Source organism: Ciona intestinalis, unplaced genomic scaffold (genome assembly GCF_000224145.3).
Source record: "Ciona intestinalis unplaced genomic scaffold, KH HT001078.1, whole genome shotgun sequence".
Taxonomy (NCBI): Eukaryota; Metazoa; Chordata; class Ascidiacea; order Phlebobranchia; family Cionidae; genus Ciona; species Ciona intestinalis.
Window position 1 is genome coordinate 2,868 of NW_004191399.1, and position 11,288 is coordinate 14,155.

At 34.1% G+C, this 11,288-nt stretch overlaps 1 protein-coding gene across 1 annotated transcript; it reads left to right on the forward strand.

Moving 5' to 3' along the window:
* The first annotated feature begins 7,084 nt into the window (after window positions 1-7,084).
* On the forward strand, window positions 7,085-9,156 carry LOC101243042. Its single transcript, XM_009862716.3, has 3 exons — window positions 7,085-7,269; window positions 7,741-7,908; window positions 8,912-9,156. Exons 1-3 carry the CDS (start codon window positions 7,095-7,097, stop codon window positions 9,112-9,114), a joined length of 546 nt encoding a protein of 181 aa, XP_009861018.3. The 5' UTR covers window positions 7,085-7,094; the 3' UTR covers window positions 9,115-9,156.
* Window positions 9,157-11,288: the final 2,132 nt, after the last annotated feature.

Consider the following 11,288-nt stretch of genomic DNA (forward strand, 5'->3'; position numbering starts at 1 on the left):
AAAAAAATTGTTTCTATTTAACAAATTGTATTAATATTTAACAACAGTAATCGGCTTTGACGAGCACTTTATAAAGTCGTGGTAATACTGTCGAATAATTCTGTAACATTGTTTTTTGATTATCATTAAATGGGAGTCCTTAAATTGAAAATTAAAAAAGTCACGTTTGACAAAGTGTCCCATCTTCCCCCATCCTACTAAATATCTAAACCTTACAATTTTGACCACCGAGTCAGAAACGAAGCATTTCCTATGTATGCAGCTCGTATTTTCATACACCGACAAAATAACAACTTGTATTTCAGAACAAATCAAATAATAATATAATAATACCTTTATTTGTCTCTTCGATTACGGTAGCGAAGATTTAGAAATATTTTAAACGAAAATACAGGATATAGCGACAAAACCACAGTCGCTGGCTTACAGTTAAAAACATATTTACATTTAATTGGAAGAAAATAAGTGTGGTCGCTACACCTAGCAGACAAACGAGCCATTTATGTTTAATTATTATCAAGTTAAACTTCTAATAGAAACAAAAGTGCGCATAAAAAATAATATTGCGTTTCTAAATCGAAAAGTCAATAAATATCAAACAGGCAACGTTTAAAATAAAAGCAGATATACTACATTTGTTAGAAAAAGTAATTCTTATTATCAAGCGAGCGACCACGGAGCATGATACTTACGTAGCGAGAGCGTGCACATCTATTTTAGCTCAACATTGCGGAACGGCGTAAGTTAGAAACGATGTAGTAGTAGTAATGAATAAACTTTTAACCTCGCGCGATGGAGAATCGATATTCCTTATAGCACGGATATTCTGTTCCACATAACTCGTACCCGCTTACGAGTTATTACAATTGTGACTTTGTGGGTAACCGATTATTTTTGTGTATGACATATACGCGCACAATGTTAGCAGCGTCGAGCCTTGAACCAATGTTCTCTCGGTTAGAGGAAAGCGTGTGTACAATAGATCCTTACTGGACCGTGGTTTATAGGAATTAAGTTGCAAAAACAGAAAAAAATAGGAGTAGTACTTTAGTTAAACCTGTTCTTGTGCTGAAGCAACTTGGTTACAACTCAATAGATTTTTTAGACTGCTGTCGAAACACAATGCTATTGAAAAGAAACAAAAGGATATCGTGGCGGCAACACCAAAAGGGATAAAAAGTATTGCTACAAAAATGAAAAAGAGAATACGATCATAACCAAATGTAGACGTGACAGTGTGTAATCTCTTAGATCTATTCATAGTGATGTTCATTCGCAAAGGTTGAGAGGGAAACCCATGAAGCATCATTACGACCACACTAAAAACTGTCGGTAATCGTAAAAGTAACTTTGTTTTGAATAAATAAATTTTATTTGTTATAGCTCTGCGGGCAATGACACTCCTTATAACCGCGGTTTTCCGGTCTATAGTAGGGTGGGGGGGGGACGGGACACCTGTAGCACATAATATCCATATATCCTGATCGTGTTTTAAATAGTTAACAACGGTCTATTGGAGTGAAAATACGGTTTTATAATTATTTGATTTTTTTGTTTACTATCAAATGGGACCAGAAGATAGAATGAGTAGGTGTTCCATCTTCCCCCACTCTAATATATGTCCACTTACGTGCTTAACCAGAAGTATTGCTATTATAAATTCAGTTTATTCAAGACCAATTACAATATTGAGATCCATGTTCGAGAATAAATTTTTGTATTTTTAGATTTTATATTTTAATTTGTAAAGTATTTTCATTGTTTTTCAGTTTTAATGGCAAAACACAATACACTGGTCATACCTGTGGCCAAACCAGCTAACATGAAGAGTAAAAATATTACACCCCTAATATTGTCCGTACAAGAAGGTTTTGTAGCGTCCAATGAAATGAAAACGAATGCTGAAAGAAGAAATATCCAACCAAAAATGACTGTAGCTTGACAGCAATCAAGAGGCATATCGACTGAAAATATGTATGAAACTGTTATATTCTCTATCTAATTCTACATATGTTGCTTTCTATATTTACTTGTACAAAATATACAATATAAACTCTAAAAGTTATTTTATGAATAAATGCTTGCTAGAATAAAGAAATGCAACTTATATTTACAATGATGTAACACACGAGCCTTTAAACTTCAACACCGGCGCCATAGCTCAGTTGGTCGAACCCAGAAGTAATGGTTTCAAGGCTCGTCGTTGCTACCATTGTGGGCGTCTGTGTCCTTGGGCAAGACACTAGACGGCAATTGCTCCAACCCAGTGGTGACTAATGGGTTGTCCAAATTATCAGCCATACATAAAAAAAATGAAAAAATCCACAAAAAAACAATCACCCACAAAGTAACATACATGGTAACTCGTAAGCTGGCACGAGGTGTATGATCACCCGTGTTATAACGACTGTCGTTTTCCACGCGAGGATAAAAGTAAGTTACATTCATTTATTCAATATTACCGCACTATAATAAAGTAACATTATGTCAAATAAATGGCGTTTGCATTTAAGCAATATTTTTAAAAAACTTTAATTTACTCACATGATATTACGCCAAATTCTTTATCGTAAATTGTTTTCCTAAACATTCCGATACTATTATTCATGGTGATACCATCGTAGTCAAATGCTACATATACCCATTTATCAGAAGCCATTATTTTCAAACCCAATACCAAGAAAATTAGCAGAACACTGCATGCAATAATATGCTTATACTTGTACTCCATATTTGTAAACCTGTAATATGGTACAAAACATAACATGTTTACCATTTTAACTAAAAAGTTAATTGATTAAAAACGAGTAAACATAAAAAAAAGAAAGTTAACAATGTGTTCACGTTTAGCGCTTATTTTCTTCCAATTATATTTTAATATGCTTTTACCCGTAAGCGTGTTTTACCAACCATTGATTTGTCGCTATAACCTTTCTTTTCGTTTAAAATATTTCTAAATCTTCGTTACCGTAATCGAAGAGACAAATTTAGTTATCATTATTATTATTATATTATAACAGTTCCTTTTGCTTTAATCTTTAGCCAACATAGAAAAGTATGCGCGAATCGGTTTAATTTAAATCAAATATTGAGACTTTTTTGTCAAATATACTTAAAACATGTAAGGCTGACATTTCATACGCAGTTTTTGTCTGATCTGTTTTGAATTTGAAAGACAGAACGATATATGCATTAACTGCAAACTTCTGACGCTCAGCAATTTGTTAATGATGTATACAGCAATCGTATTTGCAAGAACTTAAATAGCCTCAGGCAATTTCAAACGGAAAATAACACGAAAACGTCCTGAATGTAGAATCGACTCTTTTTTAAAAGCATGTAAAAGTCATTAATTATAGTCTTAAGCAGCCACTCATAATAATTGAAACTTTTCGTCAAGTTTTGTACGCCTATTGCGTGCAATGACGATTGACGATTTGTTGCTTATTCTCTTTTCGTTTTTATTTGTTTAATTTTGCTACCGAATTCGTGAATATCATTAAAATTATGAAAATGTTATAACATTAGAACCATTTCTAACACCGGATATAAATATTGTTTTAGCGATCGGATATCGGTTTATAGTCTCAGATTTAAACTACGTACACATTCATATGGGCTATGTTAAATTTTATTTTATGACGTAGAATATGCGTTGAAAACACTTGTAAAGTTGTGAAATTCAGTTAATTTTTCAGCAATACCACTGTACTTACAGGCGTTTATAAGCATGCATGTAATCTTCATTTATAGCTAAAAGGTTATTTTTTATGATTTTCCTGCCTTTAACGCATGGCCATATAGGTAATGGTTTTCAGGTCGTCGTTGCTACCATTCTGGGTGTATGTGTCCTTGGGCAAGATTCTTAACGGAAATTGCTCCAACCTAGTGGTCACTAATGGGTTGTCCAAATTATCAGCCACGCATCAAAACATTAAAATAATCCACAAATAAAACACAATTATCCACAAAGTAACATACCTGGAAACTCGTAAGCTGGCACGAGGTGTATGAAACAGAACACCCGTGGAATAACGACTGTGGTTTTCCGGCTACGCGAGGATAAAGTAAGTTACATTCATTTATTGAGCACGTTAGTGGTCATATAGATCCTTTTTCGTCGAACAGTTGGTCTTGTTGTTGTTTTATTGCGAGACTATTTTCCGCACTTATCTCAATTCTTAATTCTAGCATTTTCCTTTAATCTCTTGATTTAAATCAAATCATAATATATAATTATAATTTTTTAGACTGAATTTTCAGATTTAAAACCGCACGACAAGCGATTAATTAACGATTACTTTCCTCATGCACTTTACATAGCGAAAACACTGTCCGGCAGTTTGGCGGGGAACGATGTTATATCACAGAAATAAAAAAGAGTTAAACGCGCAACTGCCCAAAACCTTGATATATTCTTTTCTCTATTCACGTGACCACCAACTTCGTCCCCATTTCCCTTCGTCTCCATTGTAAAAGATAGGCGCATGGTAGTTTTAAGAGGTTTTAGCTGTTTATTTTAAAAACTACACCAACTATTCAAGTTTATTAGGCCAGTTTAGTTATTTGGTAGGTTAACGCTTACAGTTTACCACTTTTTAGGAAATTTAATTATTTAATAATTTTAATTAAAAACCTTTAAGCAAACAGTTTGTTGGAAATATTTGTATATAGTTGTTTAGAAATATTTGTATATAGTAGAAAATAGTTGTTTTACCTTATAACTTTAAATCAAGTCAAAAAATGAAGAAAAACTACATAAAACGCCCTCGAATCTATCGACTACAATAGTAAACGGGAACGACCCGCAAAAGAGAAAAAGTGTATCGTGCTCTCTCCTTTGCCGAAGTTGGAGATGCGCGTTCTATTCTTTTTTTATTTCTGTGTGTTATATAAGATACGAAATCCACACAACGATTCACAACTGAATCAAACTATTAGCATTTAAGTGGGGACGCACTAAATGCACTACTCTTATACCGTATTATCATTAATCGTAATTGAAACATTATTTTTAATTCAACATCATATGATTAATATTAACTTTTAACATTACCTAATTACTTCGTGATTACGGTTTGTCAAAATTCATGAAAACAAACGTTTTTTAGGGACCACAACGTTAATTAATTTAAGTTTACAGTAAAGGTACAGGAGTTGTACAAAGCGTATTTACACATATTCTTTACCAACCTCATACGTCATAAGTTTCATTAGTTATAATACATGCATAAATAAATTCTGCCTACTGCTCCACAGTCACCAATGACGACTAGAACCCGTTTTGTTGGTTACTTCAGATTTGTTTTTGATCGAGCCCAGTCGACCGTTTTAGTAAAAGGATTAATTAATAGCAGGGTGGGGTAGATGGGACACCTTTTCATTTTGTTTTCTCTTTTCATTTAGTAGTAAACAAAGAACATTTAATGAATTATAAAACCGTATCTTCACGACTTCCACAGACCGTTGTTAATTGTTTAAAACACGATCAGGCTATTTGAATATTATGTGTTAAAAGTGTCCCATCTTCCCCGACTCTACTATATTATGCTAATTAGTTTAAAACGTGCTCATTCATTAGATCTGTGATCTCTTGTTTAGATAAGAGTTCGGTTGCTGTATTAAAAGTACACAAACAAGCAAGATAATATCGTCATTTAGTTTATTTGGTTATTGTAATTGATGCACTGGTTTAACAAGCACTTAATTAACTAGTTAAATGATATTTTGCATAACTTCATTTTGCACTTCTTTCACGAATTCATCGTTTTCTTCAACTGTAAATATCTGTGCAACAGGGACTATGTTTCTGATACCTGTATTTGTATCTTTGATTACAGTATTGAAATAAAAATAATAAAACAAATAAACGTAAGTCAGTTTCAGTAATTAAAACTAGTAAATTACGAAACCATATCAATCCTGTTCAAAATAGCTTGCTGCTATACAAATCCTACGGCCTATGCTGCAGTCACGATTCATAAACATTCATTGCATGTAGGAAATTAGCGTCAGTATTACGTAAGAAGGCTTTGTACTTCCAATTTGTATACTGATAATACTGTGGTAGTGTACAGCAGCTTTGACCGTGCAGTAAACACAGTAGGTATAGGTCTATACTAACTTTGGTATAGGCTACAGCTGTATCGACTGTTTGCTTGGAATGCTGTTTACTAATTTGTAATTTGCAACGTAGTGTTGGCTATTATACAAATTCAGTCATATTATATATTTCGGAATTCTGCTGAGTGAGTGCTATTTCGTAAAATAATTTTGCCGGAAGCTATTTAGGGAAAAGCCAATTTGCTCATTACTATTTCTGTACACAAAACTTAGTTATTAGGTATAGTTATGCTAGAATGGTAGTTTGTACTGTGTAATATATATCAGATACATGCAGGACACACAGTCGTTTGTAGCTGTGATTAATTATTATGTAGTGTTTTGTCTACAAGCTGTGACTGCATTCTCGTATGACGTAACAGTACCAATTGTTACGCATGTGTATTGTATCCTAACTGCCGCCTGTGGCATTTAGAATTGATATAAAAATGATATTAGGAATAGTTTAAAACAGTTTTGAAACAATTTTAAATAGTTCTGTGCCAATTGTGAATTTCAGTAAAAAATACATGCTATAATATAGGTTATAAGAATGCCATTATCAGAATTACTTATTCAGAGGAGCTTATATATATATAGTATTGCAGTTACAGTGTTTGGCAGTATTTTGCAATATATTATATACACATATATAGTAAAGTGGGGGAAGACGGCACACCTTTTCAGTTTTCATTCTATTTTCTCATTTGGTAGTAAACAAAGAACGTTCAAAGAAACACAAAACCGTATCCTCACGACCTCCATGGACTGTTGTTAATTGTTTAAAACACGGTCAGGATACTTTAATGTTATGTGCTAAAGGTGTCTCGTCTTCCCCCATCCTACTGTATATGTGTTATGTTTATATGAAATTCGGGTATTCATATAGCTATTATATAGCACAACCTGTATTATACTGGTGTATAACAACCATTAAAAATCTCTTTGTTGCATATTACAGAATACATCGTGTCAACATGGAGTTTAAGCATATGTGCATTATATCTTGCGTAATAGGCCTAACTGTTTTGGTTTTTGAGATACTGGTGACAGCTACTAATGGTTGGCTGAATGTATCGATTAAATACGGCAGCCAAACGGACAAATTTACTATTGGAGCGTTCGATCTAACGGGGATAGACCAGAAAACTTCCCGGAGCTGGAACAGTATGGATTATGTTTTAATATATACTTGTTTAATGAATGAAAATGTAGTTTATGTTTTTGGGCAAGACAGTCGTTATGTAGTAGGGTGTGGGAAGATGGGACAGTTTGCCAAAGAACATTAAAAAAATTATAAACCGTATAAATAGTATTCTCTTGATTCCCATTGTCATAGAGCCATAGACCGTTGTTAATTTTCAGATATTTGTTAATACGGTCAGGATATTTGGATATTATGTGCTAACGATTTCCCGTCTTCCCTCACCCCTCTATACATCTCGTGCCTTGCCGTTCCCGATAAATATTTTTGAATAGCGTTTTTTATTTCGTAAAAAAATAGAGAAACCATACGGGCCACTAGGTTGAAACAATTTCCATTAAATGTCATTTGCAATGACACATACCTGTTGCTGTAAATTAGGCATGTTCTATAAACATAGCCCAAAACCTAATTGTACGTGTACAACTTTTCAGTTAACAAAAACAGTGCGATCACGACTCTGCAAGCTATGTTGATTCTAAGCATCATCAGTCTTATTGTTGGAATTGTTTGCCAAATATTAGCTTTAACAAAGCTAAAGCTCGGCCGGCTAGAAACAAAAGGGTTTCTTATATTAGTACATGTAATGTACATGCTATCAGGTAAGCTGCCTCATTGTTAAAAAAACACACAATTTTTTTACGTTTTTAAAACCCATTTTGATGCCAATACCTATTGTTTATTACTAGGTCCGATTTTTCATATAGTAGGATGGGGGGTGATGCGACACCTTTTGCGCATAATATCCGAAATCCTGATCGTGTTTTAAACAATTATAACAACGGTCTATGAGATTCTATAGTTTTACAATTCTTTGAAAAGTTCCTTGTTTACTACCACATGGGACGAGAAAATAGAGTTAAAAGATGTCCCAACTTCCCCTATCCTACTTTATATTATTTTATTGGCTGGGAAAAGATTGGTCAGCTTTTCATTCTATTTTATCGTCCCATTTGGTAGTGGACAAAGAACATTCAAATAATTACAAAACCGTATTCTCACGACTACCATAGACTATTGTTAATTACTTAAAGCAAGATCAGGATATTTGTATATTATATTCTAAAGGTATCCCGTCTTCCTTCACCCCACTATATTCTGGCTGGTTTATTAATTTAAAAAATGTTTAAACATAATATGACTTTTATATGTTGTGTTATAGTGACGCATCCCGGTATAGAAAAAAATATTTTAATAAACAAGCAACAGTAAAAAGGTGCTACAATACACAAACAATAAAAACAAAATTGCAGAACCTGAATGCCAGTTGTATTAAACATACAATACAGTAGGGTGGGTGAATATGGGACACACCTTTTCATTCTATTTTCTCGACACATTTGGTAGTAAATAAAGAATATTCGAAGAATTGTAAAACCGTATCCTCGCGACTCCCATATAGCGTTGTTAATTGCTTAAATTACAATCAGTTATTGGGATAAGATGTTCTAATGGTGTCCCGTCTTCCCCCACCCTGCTATATATTACAATGAGAGTATTAAACCAAATTTAATTTAACCAAAATTTTCCTATTTAAACAAAACATTTTCGCTTTAAAATAAGTTAATTGTTTTTCTTTTTTAAGTAATGTTTTTAATTCTACAGCAATCTTTCTAATCATTGGTCTGTCTGTTTACACGAACTACTGGAACAGTCATGCGTTGTTCTTCGCCATTAACAATATCCGGTTCTTGGGAACAACGTCTTACAACTATTCATTTTATCTGTGTTGGCTGATAGCTCTACCGTTTATGATATTTTCCATAGCATATGCTGTGTACGCTACTTTTATGGTTAAAACTAAATGAAAATACGACTAATACACCTCTGCCGGTCCACGGAAGTCGTTATAACATAGGTGTTCTTTATTAGACACTGTGTAGCCGGTTAATACCAGTTACAGCACGTATGGAAACTTAAAAAATATTGTTAACTCCAACAATTACCATTTTATTGGCTATCTAGCGCCATCGTCTGACCGGCTTATATATTGCCCAAAGACACATACGCTCACAATGGTAGCAGCGGCGAGCCTTGAACCCATTACCTCTGGGTTATAGGCAGGCGCGCTAACCACTATACCAAGGCGCCGGATGTTTGGCTCTGCTTTGACTATTGTTGGAATCTGCGGGCTATCGTGTATGATTTGCGTTATCGTCAATACACAAGTATATATTCATCAAGAGAAGAGCATTAATTAAGTTATAAACAACAGTCGCTTATTCCTTATACGGCTAAAACTGCAGCCGCGTTCGAGTTAAACCCTAGCTCCTACAAATATGTTCTTAATTTGGACATCATGTGCAAACATATAGGATCCAATGTGATTTATAAAATATCCCGCCTTTGCTCGACTAATGTTTTCCACCATGCTATATCGACCAAGTTGAGAACCTTAATACACGATTTAAATGAATAAAGTATCGCCTAAGTGTTATAATTTAAGCGTCTTGTTGCTTCGTCTATACTGAATTTGTTTAAACAAGCAGTTATAAGAGACAACATGTAATTTTATTTTTCATGTTTTCCACTAAAAATACAAATGTAAACGTTAGTTTATGAAACTGGGGACGGGGTATACACAGAAAAAAAAAGAATAGAACGCGCATCTCTAATGTCGATAAAGGAGAGAGCATGATACAATCTCTCTTTTTCACGACTCGTTCCCGTTTACTATTGTATAGTCAATGGAAGCCAGGGCGTTTAATGTAGTTTTTCTTCGTTTTTTTTGACTTGGTTTAAGTTTATAAGGACAATTAACTATTTCCAAACATATATATATATTATAACAAACCGTTTGTTTGAACGTTATTAATTAAATTTATAAAATAATTAATTTTCCTAAACAAGCGCTAAAGGGTGAGCGTTAACCTACCAAAAACTAAACTGGCCTAATAAACTGGAATAGTTAGTGTAGTTTTTGAAATAAACGGCTAAAACCTCCTAAAATCACTGTGCGCCTATATTTTACAATGGAGACCAAGCGAAATGGGGACGGAGTTGGCGGTCACGTGAATAGAAAAAAGAATATATCACGGTTTTGGGCAGTTGCGCGTTCTACTCTTTTTTATTTCTGTGAGGGTATACCGTTACACTTACTACGTCACGAGACTCGAACGGCGTAACTAATCGAAACAGAACAACTCCCGATCGACACCTAGTAGGGGGAAACAACCGCTGAAGCTAATCCTATCAATCTAACTGCTTTAAAACCACCTAAAAAAATACAAGCATGCGGTTAAAGTGTTACCAATATTTAATCACGCAAGATCACACCCTAGAGAACAGTTTCCTCAATTTAGGTAAGCGTGCAGGTAGAAACGACTAATGAATAAAATACATAAAAGCTTAGTATACAAATAAATTTACAACTAGAGCCCAGTAAAACAGCATAAGATTATTGACTTTGCTTGACCATTTCACAGCTCGTTTTTGGGTCAATTCAAAAACAACGTTTCATGAACCAACATATAGTAGGGTGGGGGAAGATGGGACACTTTTTTATTCTATTTTCTCGTCCCGTTTGGTAGTTAACAAATAACAGTGAAAGAATTATAAAACTGTATCCTCACGACTTCCATATACCGTTGTTAATTGTTTAAAACACGATCAGAATACTTGGATATTACGTACTAAAGGTGTCCCATCTTCCCCCTCCCTACTATACTTATTTTTTTTCTCACGTTTTCTCGCATGCGTTGTATAGCACTAAAGACCAAACAAAGCATTCAGTAGAATGTTGCGCAAAATACTGGCAGTTATTGAAACGCTCGGTATCTGAAACTAGAAGCAAAATAGAAAGAATTAGCTGGAACTCCGATGGGAAGTTATTAAAACGCTTTCAGTCATATCAGATTTCAGAATACACGATTTCTTGTGAAATGAATGAAATCGTATGCTGTCTCTTTGATACGTAGTTACACACCAATGCAGTATAGAGAAAACCACTGTAATTCACTTTACATTATAACAACTAAGCGAT